Source organism: Sphaerodactylus townsendi, linkage group LG12 (genome assembly GCF_021028975.2).
Source record: "Sphaerodactylus townsendi isolate TG3544 linkage group LG12, MPM_Stown_v2.3, whole genome shotgun sequence".
NCBI classification, from domain to species: domain Eukaryota; kingdom Metazoa; phylum Chordata; class Lepidosauria; order Squamata; family Sphaerodactylidae; genus Sphaerodactylus; species Sphaerodactylus townsendi.
The window spans coordinates 32405442-32426000 of NC_059436.1; the positions used below are offsets into that span (position 1 = coordinate 32405442).

At 41.6% G+C, this 20559-nt stretch overlaps 1 protein-coding gene across 8 annotated transcripts in view; it reads right to left on the reverse strand.

The window, feature by feature from the left end:
* Window positions 1-20559, reverse strand: part of DENND1A (DENN domain containing 1A) — a 275137-nt gene that overhangs the window by 192062 nt on the left and 62516 nt on the right. For all 8 annotated transcript variants that reach the window (XM_048513362.1, XM_048513361.1, XM_048513358.1 and 5 more), the window contains exon 3: window positions 8705-8748. In XM_048513362.1, the coding sequence (XP_048369319.1) occupies window positions 8705-8748 (44 nt within the window). The remainder of the gene's footprint in view (window positions 1-8704; window positions 8749-20559) is intronic.

Here is a 20559-nt window from a genome sequence, read left to right on the forward strand (position 1 = left end):
GGCTTTAAAGGTCAATACCAGCACCTTGAATTGTGCCCAGAAGCAAACTGGGAGTCAGAGTAGACAGAACAAGAATGGAGTGACATGGTCGCCAAGATCCACTCCAGTCAATGTTCTGGAGGCAGCATTCTGTACCACCTGCAGCTTTTGAACAGTCTTCGGGTCAGCTCCACCTACAGCCCAGTGAGGTAATCTAATTCAGATGTTCCCAGGACATGCACCACAGTGGCAAGGTCTCCCACTCAGAAGAGCCAAACTGGTGAGAGGTTACCCCTAGCTTTAATTCCTGCCACTTGTTTTTCCAACAGAACTCCAAGCTAGGAATATGCTTGCTTAGGGGAAGAGCAACCCCATCCAGATCAATAAATATCCTATGTCTTGGGTTAAATTCCTCCCTCCCTCCCACACATACATATACCACACCACTATCCAAATACTGCTACAGCCCTCATCCGAATACTGTTACACCACAAAAAGCAATACTACTATCAACTTGAGGTGAACAAGCAACAAGGAACTATAATTCACAAGGATCTTGCTCTTTTAATCCTACAGAGGGGTCTGCATAGCAGCAAGCCCACTAACTCTTTAGCAAGCTACCTTTAAGCTAATTAATCCACAGCTCAATTAAAATCTCGTAGACTAATTACAAACCAAATATGGGAAGTCACCACTTAATCTTGCAATCCTGCAAACTCCCTCAAAAACTGTTGTCCAAAGTAGCCTTTTTGGAGAGGCTTGTCGAGAGGCTTACTCACAACACCTTAAATTTTTTTAAAAAAATTATGCCAATTACAATGATAAATCGTATTTTATGTCTGAATAATTTAAATAATCTTTTGAGATTATCTTTCCTGTGTATAGCTGAAAATGCAACTGCTTGGCTGTGCGCTGCATGCATTTGAGCAAGTCACCCACAATAGCCTCAAGACTAGTACACACACGCACACTTACACACACACACTTCAACAGAAACTAATTTTGCTAAACTTATGGCAGCCTTGGCCAGCACTGGCAACAGCGACTACTATTTGCCTGCTATAAACAGATGCGTGACAAAAGTTTATAAAATCCAGGAGCAGAGGGACATTATTTATTCCTGTTTAAAACAGACCTGAAATAACGAAACAGCACTGGCTGGAATTGGGTTCAGGGGGTTCCATAGAAAATATATTCACCACATTATTGCAAACATGACCATTGGTTTATTGGTTTATCTTGAAAGGACAGGAATGATAGCCTCTGTCCTCAAGATATGGGGATAGCCTCCTATTCTCTTGGTCAAACCTGAGAGTTTTCATGTAAAGTTGTGAATGATGTGGAACATATGAAGACAAAAACAAGGTGTGCAGTGGGCAGAGCACAAAGCTGGAAATAAACCAAACATTTTCTGTGTTGCACACAAAGAAAAATCTCCAAAAGGCATCGGAGCATGGGGTTTTCATACTCTCTTCTCTCTAATGAAAAAAATATAAAGAGCTAGGACTCCACCTCTCTAATTTTGGGAAAGAAAGATGTTTGCCCCTCACAGGGAGGAGACCATCTCATTTTGCCCACATTCACAGGAGACAGTCTGGCAGAGGGCAGGATTAAAGAGGCTGAACAATGAATCAACCTCTCAACAAGGGAAGGAGGGAGAGAGGGGAGGAAAAAGGAAGCCAACTTTGACAGGTGTTAATAGGGAACAGTGACTAGCAAATGTGACCAAGCAGGAGATTTCACTTGGTTGAAGTTTCATACTGTTACCATACCTCCCTGGCATAGTGGGGGGGAGTGCTTATCCCTGCCCGCATGCCAGCCTAAAGTGTAATGCTGGAGTTGCAGAGATGGGGAGCCCTTTCTCTGGCAATAGCCAGGTCTACCTGCAAGAAACTTCCAAGAATTGTTTTCCTGTTCTCTTGCTCTCAGCTTGCTTGCCATATCAGCACATTTTCAGCTGAACAGTCAAGGAAGACTGTGTCCTCAAGCACCATACAGTAGCCCCGCTGAATGGATACTCATTTCCAGCCACAAGAAGATTCCTGACGTCATTGCCTCTCCTGATTATCTTAACCCAGATACTCCCTTCCATAACTAACTTCTTCTGACCACTCTACAATGCACTCTATTTTTCCCTCAAACAATCCATCCAGACACCTCCCAGAGGTTGTCCTGACACCCCCAGAGGTAACCCTTCACCTATAAATATCCTACCCCCAAAAGGACCAATTGTTCAGTGCCATTGACTCCTTTCCGTCTTTGTCGCTGTGTCCAACGCATTGTCCCCTGGAACCAAACACTGGCCATTTGGCTCTGAACCCTGGATCTTCTTCAGGTTGCAGTCAGGTCATATTACCCATAAATCCCATACCCCTTTTATTCCAAATCTATCTTCCAACCTATCTATACCTTAGGAACTCTGTGTGTGCAGGTTTGCTGCATTGAACCAAATGATCGCAAACCCCTTATCCCTACAATAAAGATTGTTGAATTTGCATTATATTCCTGTCTGTGGATTTTCTTCCGAGAGCTGATCTTTGTATACACTGTTATTAAAGACTAACTCAGGCTCTCGCAACATTAATAAGCAGTCTGCTCTAAGCTAAAATTCCCCACTATATTGAGAGACTGTGTCTCCATCTTGGGTAACAATATAGAAGAAGAAGAAGAAGAAGAAGAAGAGTTTGGATTTATATCCCCCCTTTCTCTCCTGCAGGAGACTCAAAGGGGCTTACAATCTCCTTGCCCTTCCCCCCTCACAACAAACACCCTGTGAGGTAGGTGGGGCTGAGAGAGCTCCGAGAAGCTGTGACTAGCCCAAGGTCACCCAGCTGGCGTGTGTGGGAGTGTACAGGCTAATCTGAATTCCCCAGAAAAGCCTCCACAGCTCAAGCAGCAGAGCTGGGAATCAAACCCGGTTCCTCCAGATTAGATACACGAGCTCTTAACCTCCTACGCCACTGCTGCTCCTTAAGTTCTCCTGTGTTTCCTTTGTGCATTGAACTCTGAGGGTTAGGATTGTCATCCAGGACTGATGTGCACAGGAGCAGCCTTGTAGGATCAGACCAGTGGTTCAGCTGGTCCAGAGCTGGTCCTGTTTCCCACAATGGCCAACCAAATGCCCTGCCAGACCCACAGCCTACATTCAAAGTCATAAGTTTGGTTTGTCCCCTAAGTTTGTCCCCATAAGTTTGTCCCCTGATACAATTTTCATTACACATCTTAACCTCTAGACTGGCGAATGGGAATAAGACGAGAATGCACAAGAAGGGGTCTGAGATTGAATTAAGTGCTTTCCTAAATGGTTTCCACTCCATACCTGCTGCCTCCTTGCAGTGCATTGGACTCAATGCCCACTTCATGCATCAACTATTAGATGGTCTGAAGCTCTCAATCCCCACAAGGTAGTGTGGGGAGGGGACTTTTAGTGCTTTAAAAGCCCCCACCATCCATCCAGCCACTGATACAGCATAAACAGGGTACCAGATTTCAGATGCTCCTGTTACACATCTCCTCACAAGGGAGGCTTCAGAGGGATGGGGGAGATCTCAGTTTGCACACTGTGAAGATGTGATTACAAGCCCCTCCTTGAAACAACCAAGGATCCTCATTCACAACCTTTTCCACTCACCAAGCTTTCAGTGCCCGGACCTTCATGCTCCCCACTCCATACACACTACAATGAACCTACAAGCACTCTTCATATTGGAAGATTAGAACCTTCATTCAAATATTGCCAGTTCCTGCATTACAAACAAATGAGTTCAACTTTCTCCATTACTCTATTAATAGCGATCCTGATTGCTGAAGTACCATAAATAGTTTATAAAGTCTCTAATATCATGGCAGGTTCAGTTCACAATTGCTTATATTTGAAACAGAGAAGAATACGCTGTACTGAAGAAACACTTAATGCGCATAATAAATGCAAATTTCAGATTCTAGATTTAGCCTCCCAAACACATTTTTGTGCCTGAGGAGGAACATTCAAATGGCACCCGCACGTGAACACACACTAAAAAGGGACACATTCTACTATGATAATCTCCTGCACGGGCTCCAGGGAAACGAACTATCTTGAACATCGTTCTTGTTCTTTCCAATGGGACTCCTGCCACAGGAATGCTTGCCAACGGATCGTGCTTCGCTGACCAAAGCCCATCCTCACACCTTTCATAGCACCAATTTACCTGGTCTTGCAGCAGGACTGCTGTCCGTTCCTAACTTCTCTATTTAAAAGGTAGCCTTTCAGCACACATGGTTCCACAGATGCCAATTTTACAGGGCACGACCGACACAACATAAATATTCTTCAAATTCTAATATGGTAACAAAGCAAGATTTTTTTTTAAAAAAAACATGTTTCTGCCACAGCATAAGAGTCTGCACAAAAAAGACTCTTAGTTTCTATATAAAGTTAGCTGTAAAATGTTTATGGTTTCTCTATAAATGTATAAAGATGGTGGGTTTCATTACAGCCCCTGCTCCTGTGCCTGCAGAAGAGGAGGAAGGGGCAGTACCTCCAGACAGCACAAAATACCAGTTTTGAACCCTTGTACACTAGTTCATCTAACTGTATCCATATAGGCAGGTTTTCACCATTTACTACTAAATGGAGTGTATATATAGGTCTCTATAAAAACAAACAAAAAAGGATAGTAAGAGAAAGAAAAGGGAACTACCAGTTGCATTAGTGACTCATACTATATTATACTATAGTAGGATGCTCATTAAAACAAAATATAACTCCAGTTCCTTTCCACATTAGTAATGTAGCTAATGCTGAAACACTTCTTCCAATGGGTCACTACTGCTGTGTTCCTGTGTAAACATCTTTATCAGAAGGACCTTCGAAGCCTCTAACTCCAGCTACAAACCACAGTGTGTTGATGCCAGAATGAAGAATGGTAAAATAAGGTTTCACACACAGAGCACCAATACTGAGCCACAGCAAAAGGTAAGCACTCCTACTGATTTCAGCAGGAGAGATTGAAGCACATGTTTAGCTCTTCCAATAATACAGGACATTGATCACGATTAAACACGGCTGGATTCTGTCCATACAATTAAAAGATGGGAGTTTTGTTGATGATCATCTTCCATGAACAAATGAATACGGAGGTCACTTAAATATCAAATTAAAACACAGATAAAATCACACCACCACAAGTTTCAGTCTTTAAAGCATATTCTCCCAGTTGTAGTTTCTTTGACAGACATCCTGTGAAATGCAACTCAAACGTTGTGTTATGCTACTTTTTTTTCCCCTTTAAAAGGTATATTTTCCCCAGATGATGAGATGTCTGCTTAGAATGCTCCTAATAATTGGATGGGCTGAAAATAATTTTCAACCTTTCACCTACTTGATAACGTATTAAAAAGAAGACTTGCAGAGTTAAAGAACCACTGGTACAATTATTGTGGTGTAACTCATAATACAAGACAGAGAGAAAGGGAGAGAAACCAACCTGGCTAAAAATGCACAACTTATGCCCAGTGCAGTGTGCCCATGTGCAATTAAACAAAACACAGGACCAGAGGAGAAGGGGAAGAATTAACAGACCTTGTTCAAACAACCTGTTCAATTTTGGATTTGCTAAAAAAATCGCTATAATTAAAGCAAGTTCCTCTCAAAGATCACTCCTATTTCTAAGAACTTTGGGAAATGGTTGCCTCAACTGTTCTTATAGATGCCCCTTCAAATAACCCAGACATACGATTTTTATTTTATTTTATTTTTTAAATAAGGAGTACGGCTGTTTTTAAACCAGTGTGCAACTTTGAAGGAGAGAACTGTCGATGTGGGGGTGTCCACCTTGGTTGGTAATTACAATCAAGATTCCAGCAATGTGGCCAGCCAGCTCATTACTTCTTGCCTTTGTACCCAACCCCTTATTTACATTTCAGATTACATTTTTCATGAAACAGCGAGATCTATCGGAGCTGAGAGGCCTGAAATAATGAGGGAGAAATATTTTAATAAAAATGTATCGGGGTCCGCATTTCCGCCCGTGTCGGAAAAGAAAGGAGTTCTTCTGTAGTGACGGATCATTTATTCTGCCTCTAAATGAGAAGCAAAAAAAGAGAGGGGGGGGGGAGAGAAAGAGAGAGATGAAACTGATGAACTTTTACTGCCCATTTGTCTTTAGCAGACAATTAAGACAGGAGATCAAAACGGATTATCGTGCCACGCAGACAACTGGCCCAACAGTAATACATCTCCGGGACCACAGATTTGTAACCCTCCTTTTATCCCTCCTCCCTTTCTTCTCACTGCTTTTTCCTCTCTAAAGGCAATGCTAGCTTTGTGGCTCAAGGGGAGCCAAAAGGCTGGCCATCATTATTCAGCCACAGATGTCAGTCTAACCTCCCTTTTTTCTCAGGTTTCTAAAGCTGGGAGCCACAATAATTTGTGACAGATTCTTTTACTGTAAGGTACAAAGAACACACAGAATAAAACATCCAGCGGCAGCAAGGGGCTCTGATCAGATGCGCTGCCTACATGGGAAACACAGTGTATGTAAAAACAAGCGCCAAGAATTTAGACCAGGGAAGGGGCTGGGGGTGGGGGGTGGGGGGAGGAGAGATGAAGAGACTTGAGGGGTTTTTGTACTAATGAGTGATTTGCCTTGTGTTGACTTAACTCACAATATTCCTCATGGATTTAGGTCGTTCCTGGTTTGGCAGCATGAAGCAACATTTGCTGTGGTTCACACACAGGCCCGGTACACAAGTTGCACATGCTGTGTACAAGAAGGGCTTTTTTTTTAGGAAACGGTACACTGAAAGCAGCATTCAGCTGGAATTGTTTCCTAAAACCTGAGTGAAGCTGCTCCTTCCCACCTTTGCCAAGCCCCAACCTAAAATCCGAGAAGCACTTGCTTGACTTTGTGCTTTGCTAATCTCGCCACATGCTCCCGAGATCTTTCAAACACCATATTTAGATTGTAAACTGAATGAAAGAATCTGCATCTGGATTAAAAACGGCTGCCTTTCACTTTCTCTCTCGCATTAACAATATTCAGAAAGAATTGCTGGGTGCTGGCTATTCTTTTGTGTTGCTAGTAAAAGTGCCTGGAAACTCCTCACAGCCTAAGTGCACAGTTTACATTCCTGCAGCTTCTTAAAAGGCAACAAGGGAAAGGGACTCTGTGACTGAAATGTGTGGGGTTTTGTGGTTTGTTTTAAGTTTGAGAAGTCTGATTCCTTCCTAGCACTTTTCCTTCCCTCCTGCCCATTTTTTTTTTGCTGTGTACTTTGTTTTAAAGAAGAGGGTAAATATAGGGATAAGGAAAGTTCTGTAGCAGGGCATTAGCTTTGCAGCTCTGCTTTTGTAGGCTTGATTTGTTCTGGGTTTACTGCATGTTAAAATTTTCTCTCTGGACAGGGGGGGTCGGCAGTTTTACAAAAGGAAAAATATTTTATGTATGAGACAGTTCTATAATCCATAGATCACAGACACGAGAGACAGCAACAGCTCGGAGGGACCCTTAATCCGACTACATTTCACATGATAGACTAGCAGCTTTTTCAGCAAACATTGTGGTCCAGTGCTGCCGAGTGTACTTAGGGAGCTATTTATTAACAGATTATTGGCACGGGATGGCAACGAGGACTCATGCATTTACAAAAGGATACTTTGCTGCACAACCTCGACTCTGGGAAGGGGTCAGTACAAAAACCGAAGCAAAAGCCAGTCGAGCAACACGCTGCTTTTAAAAAAATATTAATATTAATATGACAGAAGCACGCCAGGAGTGCGGCCATCAGGGCAGCTATTGTCCCAGCCAGCGTATACACTGCTACACGACAAGGCCTGCTTGCCCTGAAGGGCCCACATTGAGACACACACAGCAGGCAGGCAAGAAATGCTGCTGTGCCTTATGCATAACAGAAACATTTTTAAAACCTGGCACAGGAGCAGTTTTCCCTGTCCTAATATCCTGAAATCCCTCCACCCCAGTGGAGGTTTTTTTTTTCCCTTCTCCTTTGAAAGATGCGACAATTAAAAAGTTTGCTCCGCAGATCAGGTTAAGAGTTTACTTGCCAAAGCCGACACCAACCCCTTTTTCAAAGTGAGAGTTTCTCTGGCAAACAGCACCAACTACACCGACTGAGGCAAAAAATAAGGCTCCCTCCCCTCAGCCTAGTGCCTCTTTAATGAGATGCAGTAAAAAGGAGAAAGCAGCCATTGAGATAGAGAACAGCTTTTGCTTATCACAATCATCTCATAAACTATTGAATTGTAGGATATGTTCACTTCCCACTTCAGTCCGCGCACTAATTGCAAAATTCCCACAGCCGTCTCCCACCACACTTTTTAAAAACTCCATCACTCTGCAAGGTTTGATAAGACCTGGAAATATTTTGTAAAATACACCGTGAATCTCACACATGTGAGACAATGAAATAAAGATTCTCAACTACCTGCCACCTGCAGCCCATCCCAGGGTAGTTTGGGGGGTTTTTAAAAAAGAGAAAATCATGAATTTTACTCCTCAGAAATAGATCCTTAAAATGTGAAAGTTTGACAGAGCTGAAAACCTTCTTAAATTTTTTTGTGCACACTTAAAAAAAACATCTTTTAATTACAGTTCCCTCGCCTAAAAATGTTTTTTTCCCTTATTTGGATTTTTTAAGGAGGGGGGAAAAAGAATAGCAATATTATGTCGAACAAGCCTGAAATGAATTTTGTCGTGTAAAAAATTAATCACGCATTCCAAACCTGGTCACTGTAGTCTTCGGGGAATTGCCTCCGCACCTCAGGATCTGTAAATAATTGACAGATAATATTAATTGGCTTTGGATTAGTGAGCAAGCAGAGAATCACACATTAATATTTGATCAGAAGATGATAGCAGCTCTGGCAGGGGATCCAAGAAGGGCAGCTGAGGCTGAGATGCTGATAAGAGGAAGTAAGGACTTCTCAAAGCTCTCCTTTTACCCTCTTTCCAGAAAGACAAAAAAGAAATTAGAGAGACCTGATGCTCCTGTTAACTTTAGGCTGTTATCTAATGCAAAAACCTAACCAGGTGCAAATTGTCAGGTACGTGCATGGCAAGGGAAGAGCGTCCTGTGCGTGCTTCGACTCCTTATTTTTAATCAGGTGCCTCATTTAGCCCACTAAAACAGGAACAGACTTTTTCCTTTCTTTCTGCTGAAGGTTTGCAAAGAAAATCTCAACAGCAGCCTTCTGTGGGACCTGATCACAAGCCTTTCAAAGCAGATTCAAGTACAGAGGAGAAAAGGGAAAGAGACTCTCCTTAAAAGTTATTCCAAACATGCATATTTCATTTGCTGAAAACACCTAATTAAAGCATTCCTAAACCACTTCAGCCCTGGTAAGCCCTACTATTTAACCTTCTTCACACCAGAAACCCCAAGAAACAGAAGTACCTTTCTTTTTCATCCCTCAGGATAAACAACGATAGTTCAATTTGAGAAGCAGCAGCTCAGAGCAAGTATAATTGTATTAAACAGAACAGAAGCAGCAACACACAGAATCCGGACCAAAATAATTTCTCTGACAAACCATCTCAAAACAACTCTGTGGCGACCATCTGCTTTTCTTAGCAACGTTTCCAAGATTGCCAGCCTCTGTATTATTAGTGTAATTTTTAATTACAACAATAATAGATTAGAAACAAGATGCCCTGGAATTTGTAAAGAAGTTGTCATTTGTTCGCTTGTTGTCCAAACCCACATTTGATACAATTGTTCGCATGTTCAATTCTTTGGGCTTGCGACGCTGGGTGCATTGTTAACCAGATGCTTTCCATTTTGCCGAAATGTTTCCACAAGTTTTGATCATTATGAAGGGAGCGGGGATTTGTAAACAATCTTTACTGCTCAATTACGGCTCTCCTCTGCCAGAGCTGAGGCTTGTGGGGCAGAGAATAATTTTATGATGTATACATCATATACTTTTATCCTTCAAAAAAAAACCAACACCACATACACATTTGTCCCATACTAACTCTCTCACAGGCAAAGTTTGTTTTACTAATAAATTGGTTAATTGGAGGGTTCAATTGTTAGCAGATGCAGAGTTTCCACCAAACTGTACTTGCTTTCAACAAGGTATTTAAATGTACAGTAAGACCACTTTTTATTTAAAAAAGTAACTGACGGCAGGAAGCTGCTATTAAGTTTTCTGTGTAGACAGAAGTTTGATTAGAGTCCTTCAATTGTGCAGGAGGGGAGGGGGAAGAAGACGGCTTCTTAGGGTCACAGCGAACACAAGCAGAGACCAACCCAATCATACAAAACAAAGGGGACAGAACATTCTATTATTTGCACATCATCAGTCTAGTTCAGCCTCCAGCGAAATTTCCAGCCTTTCTTGCACCCTCTCTCATAGCCAAAGAAAATCCTGAAGGGCTAACTAAAACTGGGCTATAGTAGCCCTTTTATTTGCATCCTGCAAACAGTAAACATGTTTGGGATATTTTCAGAGAGACCAGTGAGGAGCCTGAACCAATGAAGAGTTAGGCACATTAAGCAGACTGAAATCAACCAGTTTAGGGCACATACTCCAAACTCTAAAGTGGTCTTACTAGTGGGCTATGGCCTTTCTCCACTCTCAACAACCCATGCACATAACCACTAAAGTGAGGCACCAGGAGTGCCATCAAACCAGCATGTCCTGAAGAAGCAATACTACTTTCGTGCCAAACTGCACTTCCCATTCTGCAAACATCTAGTTGGCACAGTTCGAGACTGCTCAGTAACCTTTGCTGATATAACTTATCACAGTATACCTAGAAGAGCTCAATGAACGATCGCAGTATTTGGATTTCTAAAAGAACATTTTACAGTGAAGTATAGAATCCTTATTAAATACCCCCTGTCCAAAATGAGATTGTGAAAAATTACAGATGAAAAACTCTCAAGGAAGCAATCGATAGCACAGAGCCAGCAGGTAGAGGAGCATTTATTAGCATTCTTTTTAGAAAGCATCTCCTTCTTTTCCTTAATATGACCCTCCTTCAAAGGGCACTTTGCTTACACGGGAAGTACTTTCACAGAAGATAGAAGAACATCACCTCTTTGCAATGGAACCATCATACGTGACAACCTACATGAAACTCTCACCCCTTTCTTCAACAGAAAGGCTATCTACATCAGAAGAATATAATTTAACATTCAACTATATCTTCAGTCATGATTGACTTCCTCTAGCATTTTCAGTATTCCCCCCCTTCCAATAATACTGCTTTCATTCTCAGCTGTAGCCTGGAAAAAAGGTGAAGGATAAACTAAAGCCCCCCAGGCAGACACTACTTTCAAGCCATAAATTTATGCTCCCGTATTCAGCGTCTGTCCATTTTCCCCCTCACTTTTAAAACAATGCCAAAGGAAATTTTTTAAAGCCATGCCCATAATGGACCAGGCCAAATGGCTTTTAAGTTCTTACTAATTATTCTAAACCAGATTCAACACTGAAAAGTTAATACTCAAGTCAGGATTCAAGCACATGCATTTTCAAAATCCAGTCCTTTAACATCCTTTCGACTTCACAGGTCAACAACAAGCACAAGAGCTCTGCTGGAGGAGACCCCAGATGTTCATCTAGTCCAGCATCATATTTTTTCACAACAGCCAACCAGATGCAGTAGAAGATTCACAAACAGGGAGGACAGAGAACCAGCATCTCTTTGCCCTCCACCAAGACTGGCACAGGTATACATTAGAACATCATGGTTCCATCTAGCCATCACAGCTAATAATAATTTACGGACCTATGCTTCATGCTGTGTTTAACCTCTTTTAAAGTAATCTAAAACAACTGGCAGTCATTACATCTTGTGGCAGTGAGTTCTAAAAATTAATCCTGCACAGTGAAGGAAGAGATACTTAACTTGGAGAAAAGCTCATTGGAGCCTGATTGGATTCATCCCAGTGTGAAGAACGGAGCAGCTCCAGAGTCTTCTCTTCTAGTCAAAATGGTTGTTGTTCTGTCACATAAAACATTTCTTACATTTTGCTGACACACAGACCTGCATTGATGGCTCATGAATGGCTCAAGCAGAAATGTCAGCTACCTTACATATAAACAGGGCCAGAAAAGCCCCTAAACTTTATGCTACTAAGCAGTTTAATATTTCTCTCCCCCAATAACACAGGGTTGCTACCTTAACATCTGATGAAAGCTCCAAGGAATCAGAAGTCATCTCACCCCACTGTGGTTTACTTAATTCAATAGTTAATTTTTTTTCCTTTCACTGACTAGGAACTACAAAGGTAGCCTGAGACTGACGCTTAAGCAAATACAACGGAAATTTGTGCTCAATGGCTTACATCAATTTTAGCATAAGTCTCAGCAAGATAACGATCTCACTTAGGCTTTCTCTGCCCGTGGCACTGGGCTGGAAACCATAATCCTCACAGCACTACAATCTCAAGGTTCTCATATATCTGAGAAAGAAGATGCTCAACAAATCACCCGATTCTCCCTAATGGGCTCAAGGATTGCGTTAGTGCACCAGTGCAATCTGAAGACACTGTGTAAAACCATTCCGCAAGCAGATGCCGACAGGCCAAATTAGGCTTCTTTCCCACTTCCTGTTGCCTCCACTGCCCCAGGACAAGGAGTGCTTCAATCTCAGGTGCCATGCTTTATTATGGCAGGCCCAAACTCAGGTGTTCATGATGGTGAGAAAACCAGAAGCCCTATATTGGGTCTGTGGGCCCTTGGGCAACTAAGCAAGGCACCAGACTCTGCTGATAACCCAACTGCTGTTTACCTTGCATGTTTTCAAGCATTTCAGTTCCTATCAGCATGGCAAATGAACACACCCTGGCACCCTGCAGTTAATAAAATGCCTTTAAAAATTCTCCATCTGGCAGCAGTCCATTTGCATGCCTTTACCTTTTTAAAAAAAACAAAACCAGTACTCCACAGGGCTACATTGCGTCAGCTCCGCTGGTTAAAGTGTTAAACGGTCTAGGGGCATTTCATAAAATATTAAATACATTTTTATTTGGAAAAAAAAACCCAGCACGTTCAGAGCAAAAGAGCACAGTGCTCTATTTGACTTGTTCTCCCCATCAGCCCCTGCAACTCTGATGGGGATGCTTCAACACTTGGCCCACAATCCCTTGCTCAGAGGTGTGCAGGAGATTATAAAACTTGGGCTACAGATGCATTATACGTTGCACCAAGAAGTATGTCTACAATTCAGCGGCGAGAGAAATGGGATGGATGGGCAGAACATGCATCTCCAAAGAGGCCTAGACTTTATTTGAAGATATTCATATCCAGCCTTATGTTAATTTTTATAAAGTCTACCCCACCTTTTCGACTCAAGGCAACACAACTAAAGCCATCATTTCAGGCTAAATCAGTAGTACTCAGTCCATCAAACCCCCACCCCCAAAAAGCCATATTTACTTCCATGCCTGGCATGAGGTCTGCACTTAGATATGGCTGGCAGCTTTCCAGTTCCTCCAGAAGAACTGATTGAGGTTGAGAATCACCCATCAACTCTAAGCCCCATTGGGCAAGCACCTTGCACACTTCCCTGAAACACCGGGCAGGTGCCATATTGAGGAAGAAGAAGAAGAAGAAGAAGAAGAAGAGTTTGGATTTATATCCCCCCTTTCTCTCCTGCAGGAGACTCAAAGGGGCTGACAATCTCCTTGCCCTTCCCCCCTCACAACAAACACCCTGTGAGGTGGGTGGGGCTGAGAGAGCTCCAAGAAGCTGTGACTAGCCCAAGGTCACCCAGCTGGCGTGTGTGGGAGTGTACAGGCTAATCTGAATTCCCCAGATAAGCCTCCACAGCTCAGGCGGAAGAGCTGGGAATCAAACCTGGTTCCTCCAGATTAGATACACGAGCTCTTAACCTCCTACGCCACTGCTGCTCTCAGCCCTGTCATAGGGCACTTGTGTATCAGGATTATTGTGCAATATTTATTGATATTTACTGATATTCTGTTAGGTATATTGTTATGATTGTTGTTATCTTGTTGATAGTATTATATTGTATCCTACTGTGTTATGTCTATTGATGTTTTTCCATGTATTGATGGTATATTATGATTTGTAACATATGATGTTGTGATGTCTGCTATTTGCTGACTTTATTGCTCATCTTTATTGATATTAACTATTCATTGTAATGTATTGGATGTTATTGTTATTGATATTGTTGTTCACACCATTGTTGTACGTCACCCTGAGCCCTCCAGGGGAGGCCGGGATACAAACCAAATCAATCAATCAATCAATCAATCAATCAATCAATCAATCAATCAATCAATCAATCAAACAAACAAACAAACAAACAAACAATCAATCAATCAATCAATCAATCAATCAATCACTGGGCTAAACCCTTAAAGTATGACAGACTGTCTCTTGCCTAGTCCACCAGTTCCCAGTTCCAAATTTTCAAGATAGCTTTCAATTATTAGGATGAACAACAAATTCAAGTTTCTCTTGGAGGTTTTGAGGGCTATAGGACACAGACCCGGTTTTCAGTTCTAGTGAAAAGAAAATGATTTATTTAAACAATGTGCAGAAAATTATAACATCACAGGGCTAACAGGAGAGAAGTACAAGCCCAACCACTCATCCAAAGCAACCTGTAACATGGATTTATTATGCACTAGCAGCTGGCTGCCCTTTCTCACTGTACTGTTTTCCTAATAGACATAGCATACAACAAGGCCTCCACTGGCTACAACAACTCTCTACCTTGCCAGGAGTTTGGGTAGGCTGGATTGGGTTTTGATAAAGCTCTCTGGCTTAGATTTTAAGCTCTGTGAAGATGGAAATCAGCAAGGCCTGCAAGTCGGAATATTTCATGGCACCATCTCATCCAAATCAAGGAACCAGCCAGCCACACACCCATCCTCTGCCCCACAGCTTGCTCTCAGCTTCCAGTTCAATTCTCACATGCCCAGCACCACCCTCTTCTCCCTTTCTCAAAATTACCCAACTTCCACCACTCCTCCCTCCCTGTTTTACCTTAGAGAAGGCCTTTTCAGTTGTAGCCCCGCATTACATAGCTTTACCTGCATCCTCACTACCATCTTTTAGATACCAGGGAAAGCTAATACTATTCAGCAATGCTTTTAGCATCTGAGCTTTGCTTCTAATATAGATTGTATATATAGTTTTTCTGTCAGTTCTGTTTCACTGGCATGTTTTAACTCTTTTGCCTGATATGCTATTGATTTTATCACATTTGTTGCCCACAGCGCTTTTACAGAAAAAGCATCCCAAAAAATGGGGGGGGGGGGGGGGGGGGGAAGAACCAAAAATTTCTCCCAAGGCATTTCTGCAATTTGGACATGACACGTCAAGATTACATTCCCAAAATGTGGAACTGATCAGCTCATGCACAGGATGGCAGCACAAAAAGGAAGCAGATAACCTCAAATGTTCATCTATTCTGAAAAAGCTGATTACTTTTTTAAACTAACGACCTGAAAGTTAAATGCATCAAGTATAAAGATACGAACTTAACTGTCTGCTTCTTTAACTTGGAGATTAAAGATGTCAAGGACCATTGCAGTCAGCCACAATAATTCAATACATTCCCATTAACTGAAATGAAGGGCAATCGGGACATCCACCCCGTGCAGCTGCACTACATGTGCAGTACAGAAAACGTGGGACTGTGGATCACAGCATACACAATACCGCAGATCTCTTCGCCTTTAAAAAGTCACGTTTAGAACGTGTTAGATGTCCACAGAGTCTTTACCATGCACAGATCAGTAGCTTCCCCAAAGAAAGGTGTGCTACAGTCACTTCTCCACCATCACTAGCAACATATCTATGAAGCACAGGTGTCAAACCTGTGGCCCTCCAGATGTTATAGACTACAGTTCCCATCATGGGAACTGTAGTCCATAACATCTGGAGGGCTGCGAGTTTGACACCTATGATTGAAGTATCTGAACATGTTGCCTCCTGCAGACACAAAGGCTGAGAATTGGGGGGGGGGGGGAGAAGAGTAGCACATTGCATGGCAGTAAGTTGGTTGCGAAACAGGTGGAGTTGCAGCCAAGAAACTAAAAAGCCTTTCCTCAATTTTTGACTCTAAACAGACCCACCAACTAAAACTCAGTTAATAATTCTCAGTTTACTGCTGCACAGGCAGTCAAAACATAATCACAGAGGCAGCGCAATTCAACAAGACAGGGAGCCAGAGGGGAATTCTAAGCAAAATCTACCTGGTCATGCAATTTGTGCTCTTCTATGCAAAACATGTCAAAAACCAGGTCCATTAAATGAAGCTCTTGTTAAGGTATTTGTTCTACTCACTAGGAAGTTGGGGTTGCATGAATAGCACACAATGATAACTTTTTTTAAAAAAATCTACAGATCTGAGATTTCTACAACTGAAGACATCAAAACAACGTCTAGGTTTTTCATTTAGATTCATTCTCCTGACAACGTTCCTTAGGAACCTCTTCTTCTCACCAGGTTTTCAGTATGACACTTAACAAATGGTTTGGTTAACCACAAACACCAGGATTTCAGGGTGTTTGTTTTTAAATGTTCTGCTAGATGCAGACAAGCATCCCTGAAATATTAAATCTCCCGAAATACAGCCAACAGCTATAAGATAAACTTCACAGGACATATACAAATAACCGAAAGTTAAGAACAGCATTAGAAATTATTACCCTTCAATATTGCTATGGAAAAGCAACAGGATAATTCCAAAACACAGGGATTTTCACCCTGTGAATAATGTTATAAATAACAAACATTAAAGTCCCCTACGTTTGAAAAACAATTTGTTTCCCATTAAAAGCTTTGTTTTCTTATGCTGTAAAACATGAATTAGTTCTTTTATTCAGGTAAGTTAATTGTCCCAGTGGGAACACAAAAGTAACGTGTCCTTTCACTTGCATTAAGGGGGTAATGCATCATATATCATGAAAATATGTTGGCAAACAAGATATTCAATTGGCCAGCGCAAGATCTAGTTGGTTGTATTTGCTGGGAAGGGTGGACAGAAAATAGTTGACACTTCCCTGTGTAATTTTCAAGGGAATTGGTTATTCTCCAATGTCACATCTTTCAACCACATGGCTAGTTTGATTACAATGCCACTTTCCCATTGATTCATTCAACAAGCTCTCAAGAAGCCCAGCTAACCACCTTCACCGTACATTTTAATTCATTCTAGCTGTTAAATAGTTTCTTGCTTATTTCTACCTAAAATGCTAGCACTAATGGATTTTCATGTTTGTCATACAACTGGACTCTTCACTTTCTTTCTTTCATGTTTGCCATACAACTGGACTCTTCACAAAGTTTTTTTTAATCTGTGTGCAGAATTTTATTTGGATAGAGTATTTATCCTGGTGCTATTGTGTTTGCTATTTTCATCACATATCTATCTATTTTTAAAAGGCTTTGTAAATCCACTCAGAACTTTCCAGATAAAGTCAATTTTTTGAAGTCTACTCGAGATTTTTATTCCAAACTGGACTTTTTATTTTGTAATGCCAGCTCTGACTGAAGCCACAGCTGGTACAACACAGGACTATGCTGTATCCATGATGCCGGTTCAAAAATTCAAATGGGTGCATGCATGACCTTGTGCTTCCACTCTTCAATAAGTATCCAGCAGTGTTTAAATCTGCAAAGTGAAATTAATATAGTTACATGGTTAATGCAGAATACTGTTAACGCCCAGTGGTAGGGGGACGTCCTTAACAAAGGCCTGAAAGCAGGAATGGAAAAAATCCCATTCTTTGATTTCATGGCGTTTAAGGTACTACCTGCCTTTCCTCACAAGCATCATCAAAGCTAATCCCATGGCTGGAACCTGATTTAATTTTCCAGCTGACAGGGTGGGAATCTGCTCCAAGTTAGGAGGGCTGCTCTTTTCTTCTACCATTTCAAGAGCAAGAAATGGGGGAAAGTTTGGCTTCTTTTCTCCATAATTCAGATGCAACTTCCAAGGCACTTTCTTCATACTGAAGGAATGCTCTGCTGCTCATTAACTTTTTCAGCACAAAGGCAGTATTCCTCCCACCCATTCCAGTAAACTAACAGAGATAATATAAGTTCTTCAGCGAACAAGCCACCTTTTGCACACAGACTAAATATGCTGAACATTAGGAAGACACTGGCCAGTTGACTGTTCCATTTCAGTTTAACTGTATTTTGACACAGTGCCTGTTTGTTGTTGATCTTAATGGAATCCGCCCCAAGCCATTGGGTTAGAGCAGACCACACATTTTAGCAAAGGAATCTCTTCTTTGGAAACAGAATGTAGATCTTTAGCCCTTGTATAACAAAACCTTCACTTTCTTGCCATCTGTTGTACTTGGTCTATTTACTGAATTTGTTTAAAATATTTTAAGTCCTGCCTTCCCACACGCACCAGGAAAGGGCTCCAGGCAACTGCGGAAAAGTCTATAAAACCAAGACAAAGGATTAACCACCAAATTAAGAGGGGGGGGGGTGATCATTAACTTAACCAAAAGGGTTTTTTTCCCCATTTTCTTATACTGCATGATGCATAGCAAAACGGAAGCTTCAGGGAAGCACTAAGATACTCATATTTGCTACTCAACTATTCAAGTACGTACAGCTTTTCAAAGGGACCACTCATTCCAAAGAAAAAAGCAGAACACATTAAGTTTATGAACCAGCAGGATGCGGTCAAGAAAAAGCATAGACCACCTTAGACCGGCCAGCAAAGATGGGAAAGATGCATGGGAAACGTTACTACTGTGTAAGAACAAGAATCCTACCCTTCCAACACAATGGGCACAAATCTGACTGCATAAACGCAGACACTGACCTATTGTCTTCACTTGTTAGAACAGCTCTGAAAGTAGTACAGTCACCAATTAAGGGATCTAAAAGAACTCGATAAGTCAGCTGTTGTGTAATGTCTGTGGTTATAAAAAAATGGGAGGGGGTTCATTTTAGTTTGCATTTCACATCCCTCCGTACCCTTTCATCACACTTAAAAATGTTACTTGGGTGCAAAATAATTACCGGTAGGTAATTTGAAGGGGGGAAAAATCCCCACCTTCACAAACTATAAAACAAACCCAATGCAAGCGGGAGACACACAAATATGCTTGCCATCCTCTAGTCCCAATCCATCTCATCCCAGGGAAAAACTTGGCTTCATCTTGACGTTTTTCTAATCGGAACTCAGGATAATCAGAAATCAGATACACTCTTTATAAATACTCCAAACCTACGTCAGCAAATGTCTAAGAAGCCATCGGTTCTACCTTGAAGGCATGTATCATTGAAGCTAACAAAGCTCAAAATCTACAGCCACTGCGGGGTATCATAGCACACTCCTTTAAATCATTGGCAACCAACAGAGTTCTGCCTAAACATGCATCACTGGAAGAGAGGGCTGCTACGTGGTCATTCCTTTCTTCCTATAAACTTCACATCATCAGCTCATCTGATGCAGGCTTTGTCAGGCAAGTGCTCCAGCACATTTTGGAGGTCTAGACAATGATCCACCCTGGTAGATGATATTGCTCTAGAAGGTCCCAGACAAGATGTCTTCCTGCCCCAGTGAAGAACAAACTGTTGGATACTTACCATGAAAAATCTTTCTCCACTGCGGACAGCAGAACATCTTGGCCCTTTGGTACTTCACATCTGGTACTTCACATCTCAGGCATTCTTATCTGAATTCTTCTACTTTCTCTTAACTGTCACATAGTGGTTTATACAAGGTTCAAATAGTTGTTGAGTTCTAGTGATAATGTTTTGAATAGTTGAAAAGTTTCACTGCTGTTGGAGTTACCTCACTGGAAAATAGCTGACTCCTACAAAGGAGACAGGAACTGGAAGAATTTCATTTCCTTCCTCCCTGTACCAAGGGGTAGGAATCCCTCTTGTCCATAGTAGGGAAAGAGCCTTCATGGTAAGTATCTAACAGTCCGTTTTCTATTCCCCCACCAAATGTATTGTATTCTAAAACATATCCTAACTGCAAAACAAGTCCATAATTTGCTGAGATGCCACCACATTCCACTATTTTATGCCAAAGACCATTTTCAAATGCAAAAAAGGTGGTATTGCAATATTCTACTTCAGAATCATCCCAACATAATTGTGAACCCAAACCTATCTAAGCTGGAGCAATCCACACGAACCCTCTGACACAAGAACCTCCCTCCTAGAAAGCACATATGCAGACCTTTGAATGATACAAAGTAAGACCATAATCCCAGGCTAAGAGCCCAAATACCCTAAATACATTTAATGTTCAAACTCCTTGCTGAGCCTCTCCCACCCATTCTCAAAGAAAACAAGGAAAGTGACACACTGAACAACACATTGAACCACTCTGTCTACCAGAAGTGCTGAAGAAGGAAAATCATACTTTTTGTACATACGATCAATTAAAAGGATCTTTGCCGCATTAGAAGTAATTAATAATTGAGATGTATTTTGATTTTTCAGGCTTACTTGCTCAAGCAGAAGCTGGCAAAGCCTTTATCCAGGAAGCACCCCCCCCCCCCAAAAAAAAATAGTTTAGGTAGAGCTTATGCACACACAGCACCATGGTTTTTGATGCCTTGTAGGTCAGGCTTTACAAGACTGAAAAATCTGTTTTAAAG